The 20712-nt window shown below is 38.0% G+C and overlaps 1 protein-coding gene across 9 annotated transcripts in view; it reads right to left on the reverse strand.

Moving 5' to 3' along the window:
• The window catches only part of Meis2 (Meis homeobox 2), a 204317-nt gene that overhangs the window by 39792 nt on the left and 143813 nt on the right, over positions 1-20712 (reverse strand). For all 9 annotated transcript variants that reach the window (XM_046461403.2, XM_046461405.2, XM_046461406.2 and 6 more), the window contains one exon: positions 18567-18643. In XM_046461403.2, the coding sequence (XP_046317359.1) occupies positions 18567-18643 (77 nt within the window). The remainder of the gene's footprint in view (positions 1-18566; positions 18644-20712) is intronic.

The raw sequence follows: 20712 nt of genomic DNA on the forward strand, positions 1-20712 counted from the left end.
GAATCAATCTTCCTAATTAACGGCAAATTAGCAATCCCAAAATGAGTAGGGATCAACCTGTCTTCTCTGGCCAAGAATCATGCTAAGTATAGAGCTTCCTCTAAGTGCCTCTAAATTACATTAACGCCTATATAAAGTAACATTCTTTTAATCTAATACTACATTAGTGTCGCTGTTCTTAAAGTTATTACACCGTTTAAAATTTCTATAGATAGTTGGATGGATAAACAAATTAATAGACAGATATGCAGATAATCAGACATTTTACAAAGCAGGGCTATAAGGTGGTCACAAATCATTAAGAGACAGTGTACATGATCCTTATTAGCATAAAGCTCACCAAAGAAGAAAAGTTTATGTGAAACAGTGATATGCCTCAGGTCTAATGGCTATTTAGACATATACTGTGTATTGCTTAACATTCAGAAATAAACATTAGGGGAAAAAAAGCTACAATTCAGAAGAGAATAATTATAACTAAAGCAGACTTAATGACCAATGACTGAAATAGGGTTTTGCTAAAATTGGTAAGCTGTTGGGGGGTGCCATATTTGTGTTTGAACCCATTCAACATTCATAATGTGTTAGATATTGCTGAGAGCTGCCACACTGCAGGGCTCTGAGTGCCAATCACAGTATAGTCTGTGTGTTTGATGCCCCCTGGAGTTGTGCGGTGTGTAGAGTGCTCAGGCCGATGTGGTGACCTGCACTATAATATATAGAGCAAGTCAAAAGTTATGGCTCATACTTGTTATGAATTTAAAATCTAATAAAATGGGAACCATCTGTTGTCATTTTAAAAATTCAATTAATTTGAAATTCAACCACCAACAAAAGGAGGAATAGTGATTATGGTCTCTTTTTAGGTTAGTTAACATATTTCTACCAAACTTAGGTTTCTTTGGTGGTTGTGTTGCTGTTGTTGCTTGCTTTTGTTCATTTTTGGGAGGTTTAATCATTAGCAAGTCCATGGAAGGGACCTAAGACTTCAGGAAAAATTCTGGGGGTTCATGGGTTTCCTTACATTCTCAGAGAAGGCTATGACCTAGCAGAGGTTCAGAACCAGTATGTTAGAGTCCATTGCTAGAGGGGAAAAAAAAAGACTTAAGTGGTATATGGAAGATGGCTTAGTCGACCAAAAATGGAAGAAAAAGTAATTTATAGTCTATTACTAGGGAGAGGTAACTTCAAATTTGGAAAAACTTGCTCTTTCAAAGATCAGACCTTACAGAGCACCCAAGTAAATTAATTAGAACTCTGATGTCACTCACAAGTAGACCATGAGTTTAAAATGAAACAAACTATTTTTAACCTCCTCTCCATCACCACCAGCAATAGGCCCTCCAGGAACAGACTTAAGGAGGCTGATCTGAGAAATTCAGGACAGCCTGTCCTATTCTGGACTTAGTGTTAAAGCTGTGATCCTGCTGGGCACCGTTTCCAATCTGGGCTGCTTGCTGCTTTGAAAGTTAGGTGAATAGCTTGAACTCACTCTTGAACAGATAGGGACACTCTCTCAACATCAAAGAATTCCGTTTTCCATAGGGATTGTGGTCTAGGAAAAATATTCTGAGAGTTAGAGAGTTAAATGGTCTTCCCAAGATCACTACTGAAAAGGACAAGCCCCAGTCTGTGGTGGATGGGGTCAGGGGAGAGAATACAAATGTGTGTGTTGTGTGAGAATCCAACCAGTCACCAAGGAAGAATGATGGCTACATTGGCATCAAAGAATTATTCTTCTCCTCCATCAGGCCATCTTGCTATTCTTACATGACCTGCAGAGATCCATTTTTTTCAAGTTGATACCTCAGAACAACGTAAACCTTTTAAAATCCTAGACAATAGTGCCTCATATTCTTCTTTTCGTTTGTTAGGCATTTGTATAGGTGGGCAGGAGAGCATGGCTGTAGGTAGGGAAGAGTGAAAGAATTCGGAGACACAGATCTTCAATTTACTCAGCAGGGACTGATGGGGAAATCTACATACAACCTGTGACTATGACATTTCTCATTTTGACATGGGAATTTAGTGTGCGAAAGCTTTCGTTTGATTCTATTTATATGACTTTCCAAAAGTCCCTTGGATAATCACTTGAACTCATGCCTCAGTTTACTCCTGGGGAAGATGAGTCTTAAGAAACTAATTATTGCTAGTAAGTACTCTTACAATCGGTGCCTAACTGGTGATTACCATTAAATGGTTGTCACTGTCACCTCTGCCTAAAGTCAACCCTATTTCTAACATTTCTATTCTTTTCAAATTTCCTCTTTTCAACATTAATAAAATATTTGGCAGCTATGTATATCACATAAATGCATTAGGGCATAAAGCTAACATTTTCTTTTAATTTTAACAATGTGCATACTATTGGTAACGAATATTGAAAGAAATACAATGCGTAAGTAGATTTTACACCACATTAGAGTTGTCCAATTTCTCATGTTTAAAATTTTTCTGCATGACTAGAGCCAGGAAGAAATACATGCCAGCATAATTATATGAACAGTTGAAATTTAAACATATTGAAAAGGAGAAGAGAACATGTCCACCCATTTGTTGTTTTTTTTTTCCTTTTTCCCTCCCTCCGTAACAATTCCAAAGATGAGTAATTTCTTTTCATAGAGTCAGGATGAAGGTACAAAGCTTCAACATTCAAAGGAGGGAGGTAGGGGGAAAAGAAGCTTTTTTAAGTACTGTGCAAATCAATACACAAAAAAATCTCAAGATGATAGTTTAATTAAAATGTGCACAAGGCAATTCATCAGCCTCTTCCCTTGGTGTACTAGCCTCTAGAATTTGCCTTCTGTTTTCTGATCCCTGATGGTTTTAACTCGAAGGCATTTAAAATATCTTTCATCCGGCACCTTTCCACTTAGCTTACGTTCCTTGTTTTTCTTTATAAACAAGAAATTGTACTGGCTTTGTGATGTTTGTTATGCTTCATGCTTTTTCATCTCCTGTATGAGCTTTGCCTAGCATGAAATGCTGTCATGCAGTGAAATTTACCTGAGAGCTAAAGAGAGAAAAAAAAATCTTCCAAGTGTATTTGGTTACAAGTTCATAGCCAGCTAAATCACTGGCAATTTTATGCTACTGGTTATTTCAATTTAAATGTTTGTAAAAGTATGTATAAAATAAAATAACCACTCCCATATTCATCAACATGAAAAATCTGCTTGGATTAGACGATACTGTAAGTTGCTTTAAACTACCATGTAGGAATGTTAATATTTTTCAGTTCCTATTATACAGTGTTCTAGGGATCCCTTGGCAGGGACATAAAGCTACTGAACTCTTGGCTCCTTAATAGTTTGACTCCCATTGTAATTGCTTTGCTCACTGGCTGCCCCAGGTCCTTATAATTGGTTAGAGTCCAAGGTCACAGATTCAATATGGTAGGAGCTCCTGCTCTTAGATGGTTGTTAAGTTTTTAATGGTGGTTTTGCTTCAGTTAGTATCATCTTTTTCAGATCCCCAAACTCTTCTTATTAAATAATTTAGGTAAGTGCCCTGTGATGTTTTTATACAACCTCTCTCCCCCATCTTTGCATACAGTCATTTTCAGTTCAGTCCAAATCTCAAACTAAGGGGAAGCTTCTGAAGAATTCTTGAAGTTCCTCAAATGTTTTATATTTTTTAAAAAACATATACCCATTTGGATAGATTGTTAGTATTTCATTAATACATTTTTTTTAATATCACAAGACTCTTAACTCTTAGTGTCTTACTAATTAATTTTCACAACATTCATGAGCACAAAAACATCATAATAATAATCAGGAAAAGAGAGCGCTTTAACTTTTGTAAAAGCCAATGTCACATAGCACTATGAATAATATAGAAAAGAAATGATATGCTTGAGAGCCTTCCTTTTATATATTTTTGAAATAATTCAATAATTGAAATGAAATGGTTCTGGAGGCAGGATATGGTGTATTAGAAGCAGTTCTAGGTGTGGCTTTACCTTTAACTTTTTGGGTGGCCCTCAGAAAATCATCTTCCCTCCTTGGATCCCAATATTTTTTGGAAAAGAAATTTGGTTTAGAGTATTTACATACCTTTTCCACTTAAATTTATTTCATTTAGATTATCCAATATTTTGCTCAATTAAAAGCTTTGCTTTATTAGCAACTGTCCAGAATTGAACTGAAATAATACTTTACAAATTAAATTTTCCATTACCTCCAAATAAAGTTTTAGTACCATGGGACAGTTTTTACTATTCAAAGACCCCTAAAAAGCATCTTTTGGAACAAATGGTAGACATTCATCATGTCTACCTTTATTCAACAGGCACTGTGGTATGTCCCAGGATCCTGGAGAACAAATAGACCATAGTTTCTGCTCCCAAGGAATGAGAGGTTCATATTTTAACGAAGCAAAACTTTTCTTCAATTAGTTTTATAGTTGAAGTTCAACAAGGATGTCTCCTTTCCTGAGCATAATCTTAATAAAAAGTAAGTGCAACTGATTCTTGGTAGGTATGCATTCTTAGAAATCATGTGGTTATTTATTATAAAATTTAGCTGAACTATAATTATGATTACATTGGCTATTATGTAACAGCTCCCCTTCTGATAAAAATTTAAAGCCATAAAATAATATGTTCTTATAAAACAACTCACTCTGTCATACCAAGCCCTTCCCTTATGAATGAATATCCAGTTTTCCAAAGAACTAGCAAACATTTCATGTGTAACTCCAAATATAGTTAGGACTGGGTAGGTTAATAGGGACAAGTCAACTACTGCATTCAAGAGAGAAAGAAAATAGTTTAATAAAATCTTTAAACTCACTGAAAAGCATATTCATAGGGAATTTTAGAGTTAATATTATTAGTACCCAATGAAAACTGACCAAAAATATGCTTATTTTTGAAAGAATTTATAGAGTTGAACTTTGACAAAGTAACACATCAAAACAAAATGTGAACAGGGACCTGTAAAAAAGATCCTTAGGAAGTAAGTCCTTCAATGAGAAACTGTCTTTGGAGGCAGAAAGCTTCAAAGCAAAGTGTAAGTTCAAGGTGGGTGTAGCTAGAGTTCAGGGAGGGAAAACCCTGATTGAACTTCATTTTGTTAAAAAAAAAATGATTAAACTTCATGTGATGTGGGGAGCACACTGCAAATGACTATGCCATTTTAAAGTTTTAGATGGCATATTTAAGACTACTTGTAGATTCCCAACTTCATTTTCTCCCTCATTTTGTAGTCAGGAATTGACACAATAGACCAGGAGCCCCCAAATTGTCCATGTCAAGAAGGTGTCTGTTTGCCTATGGAAATCCTTTGGTTTGGCTGTCTCAATGGTTCTTCCTGAAACTCTATGGAACTTTGACCTAGTAGGAGTACCTACCTTGCATGAAGGGATTTTTAAAAAGACATTATCAAAGCCATCAAGAGAAGGCACTGTGTGTAGCCTCCACATAAAAGCTAAATGAGATATACTTTTCATAGATAGTACTTCATTTTTCTCTAGTGTGGCCTTTTAAAAATTTATAAATTGCTATGAAAGTGACAAGCTAAAAGTATATGAATGGACACTGCTGAAGCAGGTGACTTTAGAGTGGTGCTCACCCACAGCAAAAGTTCATGCTCTACAGCCAGATCAACAGCACACTATCAGAAGGATTGTTTTGTTTTGTTGCTGACCTGTCAGGGAGAAGGATGCCAAGGATTTTCACACACACACACACACACACACACACACACACACAGAGAGAGAGAGAGAGAGAGAGAGAGAGAGAACAAAACAAACAAAACAAACCCTATGATGCAATTCCACACTTTTTGTAGATTTTTAGCCTTCACAACTATGGAAAATTGGGGGATGTCTATTTAAGTCAAAACTTCTATGGCATATAAATTTACCCTTTTATGATCCGTTCCAAATTTGGAAGAAGAAAGATGTATTTTTTGCCTTCTAAACCTTTTTCTTTTTTTTTTTTTGTGGTACTAGGGATTGAATCCAGGGCCTCATGCTTGCTAGCCAAGAGCTCTACCACTGAGTTACATCACCAGCTCCCTACTAAACCATCCTTATGAAGAACTTTGTGCTTTAAATAGATGTAAAACTCCCCCCATCCCATTCTAGTTAGTCTTTCCAACTGGAGACTGTAAACAGTGTATTGAAATCCTGCCCTATATAGCTTTTTGCCTTAGGAAGCTCCCACATGACCGTGGTGTGGTTTTTTTTCAGGCCTCCTCTGAAGAGCAGTGATTGGTGCGGACTCTCTCCAAGCCCCTAAGCTCCTCCCAGTGTCCTCTGTCACCAAGGCCTCCTCTCCCTCTCTCTGGACAAGCTCATCTGCTCCCGGGGTTTGAATAACATCTGTACCCTCAGACCTACCTTTCCCTCCCCTGTGAGGTCCCACAGTGCTTCCTGTTATTCTGACCTCTTCCCCTGCAGGGCTCATCTCTATTTTATGCTATCTATTGTGAAAACAAAATCATCTTCCCAGAGAAACCATCAGGCCCCACTCAAATCCGGCTGTCATTGTGGAAAGAATCCCCAAGCCCTTGCTCCCCAAGGCCCAGAGCCCAGAGCTGTAGCTCTTTTTTCTGTTCTCACCCATGCTGAATTAGTCACCAAATCCTGCCACGGTTTTTAACAATAGAGATAAAAATTGGTTTCTTTTTCTTCATTTTAATAGCTAAATCTCTGATTCAGGTTTTGTTTAAGTCACCTAGAGTCTACCCTGACTGGTCTCTCCAGCTCTTCAAATCAATTCAGGATACAATGGTTAAAATCATTTTTCATCTCACTTGCTTTGACTAGATTTTTTTTTTCAGTTCACAGGCTTAGAATCATAAAATAATAGAATTTTAAAGATAGAAAGGACCTTAAAAATCTCTGGGTCTCCATTCTTTAATGAATGAGGGGATAGAGACTGAGAAAGGCTAAATTGCCTAAGATCACACAAATTGTCTGAGCTGGAAATTAGACCCAAGCTGCCAATGTCCCAGTCCTTTAACATACCACATTGCATCATCCTTTGTCTGAACACTGAGCTTTCCTTCGTGCTGTTCCCACGGTACCCCTTTGGACTGGGGTGTCCGTCTCTCTCATTGTACATCAGGTATTTGCAAATTTCTTTTTCCCTAGTCAGGGAAAGCTGGTTTCCTCCCAGACTCCTTTACTCAATATCCCTACTTTCATGTTCTCATACTCCTTCCACCTGACTTCTAACAACAGTTCCTTCCTCTGATTCAAAACTAACTTCAAATCTAATCTCCTTCAAGAAATTGCATACCGAGAGCTGCCCTCTTACCTCAATGTATATTTCAAGTATATTTTCTTCCCCAGTCAGCTCTCGAGCTTATTTGAATTCAATTCAACATTGAGTTATGGGGACCTACTAAGAGCTAAGCACCATGGTTCTGAATTATTCCTCTGTCACTTTGAAAGGCAGAAAAGCATCTCAAACAATCCAGACAGCATGTCAGACCATCAACTGGTTTGGAAACATAACCAAAGATCAGAGCTCTCGTTCATAAAACACAACCGAATTTTATTGTGTTGTGATACCTAAAAGAATCATTTTCTCTCTGGTCTGAGAAGATCTAGCAATGGAGGTGCTCCTCGTTTTTTCCTCTTGGTTAGCAATTTACTGGTGTTACTGGGAAAATCATATCAATGATTTTCCAATGCCAATTTCCTCAAGAAAATTTATTTGTCTCCACAGTAGATAGAGTTCATTATAATATGCTGCAAGGGGCTGCCCACAATTTCTAAATAAAATTGTTATCATTAGAAGTATTATTTTAAAATTAGTGAACTACTGCCTGAGGCTGAAAATATTTTTTATTGTATAAAGATTTTCTATTGTAATGGAATTTGACGTATTTATAATGTCTCAAGTTCTGAATTCACTTCATCATCAACTTGATGGCAAATTGGCAGGCATTATTTATTTAGGACATGGGACAGGCAAGCTTTCCTTCTGAGACCAAATTATTGGCGATTCTTTAATTAATACAGTAAAAGATGAATTGGGACGGCAGGATATTAGTTCCTGCTGATAATCTAAAAACATGACACTCTTACATCATAACTAATGCTCAAATCCTTAGGGACACAGCATCCTGAAAACGTTACCCTAAGCGAGAACTACAGAGTACATACTTGTCCCCGTGATGGAACCAAAGTGTGGATTTGACTTATCTGTGGAGCTTTGGAACTGGGGCATCTTTTAGTCTGTGGGTTATGGCCCCATTTCGAGAAAAATCTATCCGAGCCTAATGTAACCTAGCAAATCTTTCAAATGAAATAGTCTTGTGGGAGGCAAGTTGTCATTTTCTGACATATTATTTAGGACTCGGCTCAGGTTTCATTCTTTCTTCTTTCTTCACTTAAACCCCCTGCTCATTCTCCATAAGCGCCATTTTCTAATTAAGGAAAATGAAATTTGTAATGTGAAGAAGGGAGACATGACCTCCCTTGTGAGCCAGTCTCGCTCCTCCCTGCACACCATTAAAAAATAGAATCCAGGGGTGGTTGTTTTTTTAATTGGTATCACTTTGTCTTTAGTGCAAAACACATGGCAATAATTTAGTGAACTCCAGTGTTTCTCTTGTGGCAAATTGATAGCATAATTTTATTATGAGTGGAACAATGACTTCTGGGAGCAGGAGAGATTCTCCCAGAACTACACATAACTCGGTTGACTAAATGTAATACTTGGAGAAGGTAATGAAAATAGAGCCGAGGCTCAGCAAGGACTAGAAGATTTGAGTTTCTCGCTCCTGTCAAAAGGGTACTCAATAAATCACACCTGAAGCTTATTTAATGTCAGAAGCCAGTAAGCTGACAAAGTGCATTGGGGTGCTCCCTCAGAAAAGCACACTGTGTCATGTGATCTGTGGTCCCTGGACCCAATGGGGTCATATAATCTGTCTATGGATTTTAATAAGTAACCTATTATGTTCCCTTTGGTGCTAATTATTTTACACATCACTTGTTTCCTGTTTACTGACATGGCTTTAGTAATTTCATTATGAAAAATTACAAGGAAAGTTAATCCCTATGACTTTGACTATTTTATTCCACAGGAGTCTTATCCTTTTCTTTGACATTCTTCCACACCAATCCATTCTATAAACACAAACACAACAACACAGAACCCAGGGGAACATCACAGGATATCAGGAAACCTTCATATTTAGCAAAGCAAAGAGTCACATTGGGTCACACAGATCCAAGACTGTCAGGATTTAGTGACTCATGGCTAAGAACGTATTTGGAATTTAACCTATCTAACCTGGCCTCAGGTAACATAGGAAATAAACCAGCTGTGGCTGATTTTCCTGTGCTACTTTCTACAAACCTTTATGAAGAGAAAATTTGCCCATAGGCACTTAAGAATACTCGTGCATCCTTTTGACTGCACTGACAAAGAATTAGATCCACAATTTAAAAACCAGACAAATAGATGACTCTACCCATATCCTTATGCATTTGCTACATACAGAATGAGTAGTCTCATTCATCAGATTTGAATCAGAACCCCCTCTTTCGAAGAGAGTACTTTTCGGAATTTTAGAAAACAGTGTGCAGAGATGAAGAATCCTGGCATGTACTCCATAATTTTAAGTGAAACAATACCCCAAAATGTTGGTTCAAAACAGATGACAGCTTAACTTTGAAATTACCAAAATGTCAGTATTGGTAGGCTAAAAATGCAAACTCAGTGACTTTCATCTCTTTGTAGAGAGTCACCTATTGGTACTATCACAAAGCATTCTTATAACAGATCCTTACTTAAGGACGACCCATTCCTTCCTTAAGAACTGAGCAGAAACCATTAAGCCAAGACCATGAAAGAGATTTTTCACCTGAGGGTTTTGAGGTAGATTTGAATCCAGATCTCTGGGGATTAATTCCCTGTTCCACCCACCTTTTGCGTAATTACTGCTGAAGTTTGTTGCTTATCTAAAGGCTTTAAGGAAGTTTGGAACTCAAGAGGTCGACATTAAACAGCCTGAAACCTCAGCCAGCAAGGACTTATCTAAAAGATAAGCTGTATCTAAAGACACAGGGGAAATCTCATATCTCTCAATGTTTACCTTGCAAGGGAAAAAGAGAACTGAACCTTGCATGTGTTTCAACCTGAGTGCAGAATTAATGATGCTGGATCAGGGTAGGGAGTTAGCTACAAATCTCTGCAGAATGATCAGTCAGCAAAAATGATTCTGATTCACGCAGGAAAACAAAACAAGACCGGAAGCAAGGTTCTCTATTATGATTACGATAAAACAATGAAGCAGGAAAAAGACATGAAGAAAGCAATATTGTAAAAAATATCAAGGCTCTCTCTATTTTTCTACCCATGTCTCTACGAATTTTGAAGATGAAAAAAAAAATTCTTTTCCTTGTTTGTACAGGAAAGAGACTGGTTCTGAGAGCCCTGAGTTGGGTAGGTTTCCTGGGGAAAGCACTGGGAAGTACCACCTAGCCAGCGCTCATTCTCTCATACTTGAAAAATCCAACACAATGAAAACAGCAGCAGCAGCAACAAAACAAGTCCTCAAGATCAGGAGGTTAATAGGACCTACATTTACTCATTAACAGAACAGATTCTCAATTAAGTAATTTTTAGAAGGCTGCTCTCCAGCAAGTGAATGCATGAATGAATGAGTGAAGTGAATGAGGGTCTGGTCTAAAGACTATTCATGAAGTACTTACTCCTCTGAGACTGAATTTTTGGAAAGAAGTTTACAAGTACTCAATACTGCAGGTAATGGAAGAAATGAGGGAGAAAATACACTGAAAAAGTACCACCATGGTAAAAAGGACTGAACATTTAGAACCAAGTTGTAGCACAAGACTCATTTATATAAGAGTCAAAAATTTAGAAAGCATAAACAACATGGTATTGATACATTATGATCTATTATTTTTAACCTTTCTTTTACCAGCTTCTTAAAAATTTAGGAGCTCTGTTTCAACATTGCATTTATAAGCTCTCTTTCTATTTTCTACATTCTGGAAATAAATTACACATTCCTTTTTTTAAAAAAATGGTTCTTAAAAATACAACTTTTACTTTATCCATCTGTGACTGGGGCTAGGAATACTTATTGAATCAGTTGCTATAGGAAAACTGTATAATATTTTCAATGAGCCACCCTCACTTTTTTCATACTTAAAAATAAGTAAATAGCTAAGTCAACGTCATTCTACTTTAAAATCATGCAACCCGCTGAAATATAGACTTTTGTTTCAGTGTTTCAGAAACCATGTAGATCATGCCAATTGAGATGGATAAAGGACTTATTTGAGCAAGCCTTGTCTCTCTTCCAAATACTAGTATAATGAAGGGCAGACGTAGGTAGAGCCTTGTGCCTAATGCAGGACTTGTCTGGAGTTTATTGTCTTCATCAATGAAAGAGAGGGGACAAATTCTAAAAACCTTCAACTATCAAAAAGAGTCGACATTTTGGACCAAATTTTCTTCCCATATTGAGAGACTTTCGAAAACGGGTAACTTTGAACATGAGAAATTTTATCTTTTAAAGTGTTCTCATTTAAATATTTTCTTTAAGGGGCATTTTCTGGACCTGTTTCAAAGACTTGTTGCATTCCTTTTGGTTGTTTTGTGTTTTCCCTGTAGCACTGTACTTTCCTCTCAACGAGGAACTTTTTTTTCTCCTCTTATTGGCATTCCAACCCAGCAAAGAAATATGCATCCTGAGATAATGCTGCCAGCTTGCTATGAAAACCATATTTCATTCTTTCTTTGCAGAGCAAAAAGGGAAAAGCACAAAGGAGCTGGTCTAATTGAATGTAAAGGATTGCAGCAAACCTCCCCTTTGAGTTCCCTTGCTGGCATTCCCTTCCTTTATTTCCCCCTCTACTCCTTTTGTTTACCACTTTTAAAAGGCTCTTGCTGAGTCTTAGCTGCTTGCCCAAATTTGGACTGAATCTAAATTTCTGGAAATGGTACTCCCATCACTACAGGATAGGAGGTGTCTAGAAATGCTGATCGGACAGAGTAATGGATTAGAAGGCACAGCTGCCTAGGTACAAGAAATGTCTTCAATGTTCAGATCAGTGTGGGAATTTCATGAATCTGCTACAGGATGGGAAATGGGAAAATATGGTAATACTCCCTCTTATTCAAAATTGGTATGTTGTATGTCGACATCCTGGGCACCCCTGGTTACATTTGCTGTAGATAGAGCAAAATAAAATCCACTTAAATTTCAGGGCAGTCCCTCTGGATAAACATTAATCGGGTGTGTTTTCCTTTTTCTGTCTTTTTAATCTCTCCTCCCACCTCCTTTTGGTTTTCTTCTCAGAAAATATTGCCAGGTCCCAAGAAATGATAATATGACCATGTGTGTCATATACAGATGGAAGCCCTACTAACAGAGCCCAGTTCTTTCACCCCATGAGCAACTGTCAGGAAGAAAACACTCTGGCTTAGCAAAAAAAAAAAAAAAAAAAAAAAAAAACCTGCATGGGGCTAGTTGGAACCACACCCCTTGGCATCTCTGCCTCCTTCCCAGCCCTCGGAATTTTCTGGCATAGGAAGCCATCTGAAAGGGAAGCATTTTACCTCCAGCTCTCCAAACTGGAGTTCAAAAGCATGCTTTTTTGTATTCATTTCCTCAGCATCGGCAGTTTCAGCACATTAAATGCTGACAATGAATCTAGCACCTGGCAAATCTGACTTGAGATTCAAATGGATTTTTATTCAGAAACATAGATGTTACTAGGAAATAATCACCGAAGACGGCAGCTATGCGTTTAACAAATGGCCATGGTGGAAATTGCTGAGCAGAGAGAGGATATTTAGTCCAGCAGGCTTGCTCCCTTTAGGTTTATCTCAACCCCACCTCCCTGGTCTATCACTCTATCCTTCAATCCTTTCTCTCTTGAGATAAAAGTGTCCAGCTGTCTCTGTACCTCATTTAGATTTCCTGCACCACTGGCCAATTATTCCATATGTTTACTACCAAATTATTTCCCTCAATTCCCAGCTTACTCTTGATGTCCTAATATTACAAAATATTTCCCGGTGTCTGCTCTCTTTGCGACAGAATGACAACACACACACACCTTTGAAAATGACTTTTCTTTGCTGTAAAGAAGTGCAAACTCTCTTACCACTTACACTGTCTCCTACTAATTAGCCTCCAATTTGAGCTTGGAGATGCATTGACATAAGGCCTGAATGTGACCCTCTGTCTTGAAACCCACCTAGAACACTATCCTTGCCCTTCAAGAGGAAGCAGCAAAAAAAAAAAAAAAAAAAAAAAGCAAAGCATCTGCACACCCAGATCTACCTGGGCTGATGGATTCTCCAGGAAAATGGTTGCTTTCCTTCAGCTACCACCCTGTTCCCATTCATATTTTAATCAGGGCTGCAAAGTTCGAACCACACCATCTTTTATTCTCAGAGCACTACAGGATATTTTTACACACAAATTTCTCCATCATTCCATTTCACATGTAAGAAAACTGATTTCACTTGGGTAGGTAAAGAGCCTTTGGAAAGAGAAAGGGAAGAGGGCTAGAAAGGGAAACTGATTCCTAAGCAAATGCTCTTTCTTGGCCCATTTTTTCAGTCCTAATTGAACAAGTGCCTATGCATTCTAGAAAATTTGTCAGTGGGTCCAAATTGGGAATGAGTAGAACAAAACTGCCACTTTCCATGAAGAAGTTCTGCAAAATGGGTGTCAATTATTTTAAGTTATTAGATCTAGAAAGACTGTTTTAAGACCATTTTGGTTGGAAGGTGCTATAAGCAGGACACAGATATTTAATCTCAGTTTGGGAAGCATTTATTATACAAAGGAACTCTCTGAATCACCTTTAACTGAGAAGGTCCTTGAAATTTAAGTTTTATGCTTTTTAAATTTGGGGGCCTGGAGATAGCCTGCTATCAAGAAATAAGGCCCTATTCCTAGTAGACCTGTGTTCTGACAATAATCATCCTTGCAGATTTTGTTTGTTGGCATACAAGTTGGCTATAATTATTGCAGTGATGTGAATTTTAAAAAGTACAGTATTTCTTCCTTTTAAAATTAATTTGGAAATGGGAGTTTTAAAATTAATCTTGTAATTCTTATGTCACTGAGGAAAATTACATGAGAACATGTCATTGTCTTATGATTTTTCCTGTAGTAGTTTTAGCTTAAGGGATTTTAATTGTCAAAGTGAAGACTATGCCACATTTCAATGATTACTACTGTCAAAGATGTTCAAATGCATCCCAACAAATTACTCAAGCAAAAACTTCCTCATTAAAAATAATTTTTTTTTTGTCTTTGTCAATGAATGTAATAAGCAAGCTACCTGAGAAAATACCAGAGTGTTAATGCCCTAACTTCCCTTTAAAGAATCTACCCTTCACAGTTATTTGAAGCCACTTACCTCCTAGGGCTTCCTAATCTTACCTCCCTGGCATCAAAGAACTTAAAAAAAAAAAAACGAAAAGAAAAAGAAAGTTCATATGAAAAACTACAAAAGCCTATCTTTGTTTAATAGGGAAGCTCTATACAGGAAGTTGTCTACATTTTAAAAAAGTTTTCTACTTAAGTATATCTACTTCCCCCTGGAAGAAATCACCATGCTAGTTGATAAGTTATTTAATGACACCTTTATTTCTATCATTGTATGAAATCATGTTTCTCTTTCAGTTTTCAATTTATTTTTAATTGTTTTAACAATAACTACCATCTACTGTATATGCCAGCACTATGCTGAGTGTTAGCATGCAGCATTTCTTAAAGTCTTAGAACTGTATGAGAACTATGTAACTATGTAACCTCCCCATTCTGCCAATGAGAGGACTGAGCTAAAAGGGGGTAAGTAATTTGCTGAAGGCCAAGTTTCTATCAATTGAATGGGGGAACCAGGACTTGAACCCCATGGAACTGATTGCCAAACCCAAGTTCACCTCTGTTATGTGACCTTTAGAGCTCCAACCAATATCCATTCAGACTAGGCCAGGTTGCTCCTCCAGTGTAAGGAGGTCATTAGGTGGAAGTTACTCGTTTCTTTGTTATTCTCTTCTCCCAATGCATACACTTCAATCATTTTACAGCTGATTTGACCCTCCTCCAAATAACCAGTCTTATCATTGTGATTAGCTTTGACAGCAAGCAGCACTCATTGAGGATCTGGTTATCGTCTTTTTAAAAAGAAAGTCTTAATAAGCAATTGATTATTTATGGACTTCTGAGAACTGTAGGAAAAACTGACTTAATGTCATAAACTCCACTCTCTTCCTGCACCACGCTTGACTTGGTTGCACTATCACTGTTTGCATGCTCCCCTCTATAAATACAGTGGAAAATCCCATTAAGATTATTCTATCATTGGCTGCTACGATGCAACACATCTTTAATTCCCTTAATTGTCTCCTAAACTTCCTTTTTCCTTATTTGTTCTAAAGTTCATAATTACTGACTGATCTTAACAGGTCTGTTTTTATTGCTTATTGCTCTCATCAAGTGCGTGGAGCCATGTTCCATTGCTTATTACTGCAGATGTTATTTTATGGCGCTGCTCAACTACCTTGACCTTGCTTGGCCTTTCTATTTTAAGAGGTAAGTGAGAAGCTGAACTGGAACAGCAAGCAAGTCCTCTATGACTGCCTGATTTGTAGGTTTTCTATATTACTCTAATTCTTTGGGTGCAAATCTTGCATCATGGAAACTTGAACTCCTGGCCCCAAACAGAGAAGCGAGTCTTACTTCTTTGTAGCTGTCTGAGTGAGGTTTACAGTTTGAGAACTATTGTCCCCTCTGTTTTTTTGAGTAAGAGCGATCCAGACTTGGAGAAATCATTTCTAGGGCCCTCTTCTCATTTGGTGAGGAAGAGTATTCTGAGTTCTTCTGAAGCTGGATGGGGCAACTTTATCTGTGTTGAAGTGGATTTCAGAAAGGCATTGGGCAGGTTCAAAATGGCCTAAGAGGGGTGTTCTCTTTTCAGTTTCTATTTTGAAATCCCCAGAAATTGTATGAAATTCCCTGTATGAAATTCTTGGTGGCCTTTTAGCGGTATTTGCTGCACTATCCTCATAAGTCACACCTTATTATCAAAGTTATGAGTAGCTGTTAACTAAGAATTGGACCTGAGGACAAGACTACAGAAATTTTCAGAAGGAAGTGTGAAAATTAGGAAGATGGAATTATTTTACAGAGACATAGGTGTCAATGTTGATACCATATTATATAGAAAGTATGCCATGTGATAGACTGTCACATCCTAACCTTTGGCATTCTGTGGCAAGTGTGGCTCAAATAATAGAAAAACGAGAAACCTAAAATATTATACCAACTGAACTCTTCATGCAGGCCTGGGGGTTCAATGGGCTTCAGGAAAAAAAAGGGTGCTTTCTCCAGGTTCCAGCCAGGTGTGTGTGAGAAATGCTAGTCTTTCAACACTAAAAATCCTTCACTCAGGTGTAATGACTACATACAAAAAATACGGGGAGTGGATGATACGCCACAGTATTTTGAAAAAGAACAAGATCAAATGTCAACACCAAATATCAACGTGGAAACATTTCATTCCCTCAAAAATGTCCATCATCACCTCCCTCAACTTGCCCCAAATTTACAAAAGTGATGATTGTAAAACAACATTAACTCTATTGAGGACCACTGTGTATGTGCTAGTTCAGTTTGATAATCTCTGTACTATAAAATCATGAGTAGGATAGTCTCCTATAGTTAACACAGAATGCATTTGTTTATTGTTTCAGACTACTGAAAGCTTGGGCTAAAGACATGGGCGAGAATATATGTTTACATATATTATATATATTTACACTACTGAAGCTCATATCAGTGCTTCCCCCTCTGGAGATTATAGCCTTTATTCCAAGTTTTGGAATAAAGGGTGTCTTTAAATGTACATAGTTCCAATCTTTAGTAGAAAATTAAAGTGAATTCAAGTCTGTATTGTCTATCCTTCCTTTCTGCCTTTCTTTTCAGGTTAGCAGTTTATTTCTGCATTAATCACCCTGACAGAAGCAAGGCAACTCAATTTTCTGCTTCTGTAGGTAGGCACATCACTTTCTGTACAGCACTAGGCATGAAAAGGGCTGCAGCTAAGCTTTGGTTACTGGTGTAATTGAAATGCTATCCACACTATAGGGTGCATTAAAGTCAGATAACGGCAGTTCCTGTGGCCAATTTAAGTAGCTTGACTTCCCTGGGAAAAAAAAAATTGCCTGACAGATAAGGCAGACAAACTGGCTAATTCTCCAAGCATGTCTCTCATTGTGATCCTAGAAAAATGAGAAAAAAATGAATCACAGAACCACAAAATCAATTGACCCTCGGGTAGCTCATCAGGCAGCGAGCCTGATAAACCTGAAGGCTTTGTTAATGTCTGCCTGCCTGTGTCCCACAGATAGAGCACTTTGTAAATGAACCTGCTTTGATAAATATATTAAGGAAAGCTGTGAATAAAGGCAGAGACTTCTCATTTGTAAATACAACCTCTGCTACATGGAATTAGAATGATAAAATGGAGTTCCATGTAATTAAGTTTGTATAAGGCCTGAAATCCGTGCAAATACTTTCCCTGAATTTTGAAAGAGAACTGTCAGTTCAATTAATCTGAACATCACCCCAAGAATGTACTGAACAAAATTAAGCTGCTGATAAAACCTGGGCCAGTATTTTGATAAGTAATTCCTATATCATTTCTTGGCCACTGTGATCATTTTATTTAATCCGCTGCCCCTCCTTTTCCTCAGTTACCCTCTAAGCCATGTACAAAGGGTGGATGGTCCATCCACCACCACACGGGTAATCTACCGAATCACAAAGCTCAAAATGGAAAAACCTTTTTTTCCTATTTAAAAAAAAATTAGGGTAAATAAATTTCTATTAGGAGCTACTACAAAGCCTGTATCTACACGGCCACTCACGGCCTGGACAAAAGAAACCTTCTAGAAGTGATAACTCCGGGAGAAGGCTGTGCAAACGCATAGCAACTGCTTCCAACAGGAAGGACCGGGACGTGATCGTGACTCGATTTGAGAATTTTAAAGCATCCGAGATGGGCAAAGCCAGGTGGAGAGGAAGGGCAAGGGAGAAGAAAATAGAGGGAGAGAAAAGAGGAGAAGAACGAATCTCACCAAACCATCTCCCCTGGCTGCCGCTTCCTCTCCCTAAGCTCTACTTCCGCACCTCAAGGGAGAAGCAACTGAGAAGTTCTCCTTGGTTTCATTTGTTTAGGAACAAAAAGGAAAGAAAGAAGGAAGAAAAGGAGGGAGGGAGGGAGGGAAGGAGGAAGAGAGGAATGAAGGAAGAAAGGAAGACAAAGGAAAGAAAGAAAGGAAGGAGGGAGGGAGGGAGGGAGGGAAGAAAGGAAGAGAAAGGGAAGGAAGGAAGGAAGAGAGAGAGGGATGGAGGGAAGGAGGAAGGAAGGAGGGAGAGGGAGGAAAGGAAAAGAGAGGGAAGGAAGGAAGGAAGAGAGAGAGAGAAAGAGAGAGAAAGGAAAGAAGGAAGGAAGGAAGGGAGGGAGGGAGGGAGGAAACAATTATTTAAAAATCTCATTTTAGCCACCGGAGAAAGACATTGATTTGGGGGGTCACTCACCAGTTGTTAACTTGGAGAATTGTAAGTCCTGTGTCTTGCGCTAACTGTTTCTTCTGCTCTTCGGAAGGGTACGGATGCTAATGAAAAAACAAATGTTTTAAAAGATGTATCAGAAGTTACGAAAGAGTCACTCACGTCTAAGAATGAAACCACCACTGGTGATTTCTTTAGTCTATGGCTTGATTTTCCTCATCGCGTCTCTTTACACTGTGTGGAGAAGCATGGGCAGGGATAAGAATCCAGAAACCTGCATCAGTAGCCCCAAGTGCCTGCCACTCTCTATAGGGCCAGCAACGAAGAACAAGGCGTCTAAGCTGTTCAATTTCCTTAATCAGTCAGGGGTGTCAAGCACTTTTGTGATGGCATCAGTATTTTGGTTGTTATCAACTCTCATGTCAGTTGCACTCAGGGAACCAGTTTTAGGCCCATTTTACTTTGCATCCTGTAAAACACATGTGAGGCCCTTATTCTAAGTTACCTTTGTGAGATGGCTCCATATAATTCTTATTTCCTAGTTCGTCTGGGGTTATTGACACTAAAGTTTGGAAAGTGAGATAGTACGTAGCATTAACTATTTTGAAGCCACCCAACTCGATTTGAGTATAACACAGTTACTTAAAGTATATTTATGTGACTCCTTTATGGGACAGCGGGGGATTCTTTCATTTTTACTGGTTAGTGCTCTGAGCTAACAGGGTCACTCAGGACGACCACACATCAAAAGGAGTCAATTATATATATAATGCTTTGAATAGAAATTTTACTTTTGCCTTAATATACAGCAATAAGAGAATGAAGCCATAGGTTTGTTTTTAAATTCCTTACTTCCCATTATGATTCACGCACATTTATAATGAACATTCTTCCCGTTATCAACCCACTTTCCTCTCTCACTTTGAAATCAAGGATGGTTATTTTAGAGTCATACACTTACTTTAAAAGGCACTGAACTTGCAAGTACATGATTATCAACCATATCTGTTAAATAGATCCTTGCTCTAAATTCACTGGCTTTCTTAAACAGAAAAGTAAACTTTTATCCAGCATGTCAAAGTTGTTCATAAACTAGAAAGCCTTTGGTAATAAATATTTCTCATCAACATTATTAAAGAGTGACATTAGGAACAACAAAGTATTCCATTCAGAACATTCTAATCATTCTGGTATTTGAGAGAGTGAATGTTTTTCAATCAACTGAGATTGTATTCTTCAGGTATTTCATCTTCTATAATAGCATACATTATCCAAAATGTGCACAATTACTTATTAGCAAACCCAAAAGCCATTAGGTTAAACAAAATCCCCTGTCTAGCAAAAGGGTTAACTAGATTTGTATTAATATAGAAGCCAGGCTTTTAATATTCTGCAAATGTTAACAAAGAAAGATGATAATGTTGAGTTAATATGGGTTAAGCATAAAATGAAAATAAATTTTTCTGATTGCGAGGTGTTGACACTTTTTTGGCGAAGGCCTTCAGCCTGTTCCTGAAAGCTGTGTAATTACAGAAGGCTTTTCCCCCTCCTTCCCCTCCTGCTTCCAGCCTACCCACATTAGTAATGACCCCTTCACTGCTTCAAAAACCACTAATGGTCTTCAGCACGGGCAAGAAAAATGAACAGGATAAATTGGAATCCACAGTCAGTAATTTGCATCCTATGAGGCTGCTTTGGCCACTCACACTCACTCCTGGCCATCAATCGTTGCCTGTCAGGTGCTGCACTCTGCCACCATGACAAATACTCCTCCTAACACTCTGATTCGTCCAAACAATGTAATTGTCCTCTATTCTCCTCTTGGTAATGGAGATAATGAATGGCTGCACAAACAAGAAGGATTGCTCATCACAGACGCCGAGGTGGCTTCAAGCTGGAAAAGGCCTAGAGTACAAATTTTAATTGACTGAAAACACTGGTTGGGGGAGAAATGACAAAAAATATTTTAAAAAATCATTCTTGTCAAGGTGTTTGCTTGCCAAATTCAAGGGAGTAGCATCTTTTGAGTTTCTGCCCTTCCAAGATTTTGAGAGCCTAGGTATACATGTTGTTTGCTCAGTGGAAAAAAAAATATGCAAATAGCAAAAATTAAAATGAAAATAAGGATACATTAAAAGAATATATAGATCTGTACCTGTCTCATCTTCCAGTG

The sequence above is a fragment of the Marmota monax genome, unplaced genomic scaffold (assembly GCF_021218885.2).
Source record: "Marmota monax isolate L192 unplaced genomic scaffold, Marmota_monax_Labrador192_F-V1.1 WCK01_AAM20220418_F8-fsc00001, whole genome shotgun sequence".
Classification (NCBI taxonomy): domain Eukaryota; kingdom Metazoa; phylum Chordata; class Mammalia; order Rodentia; family Sciuridae; genus Marmota; species Marmota monax.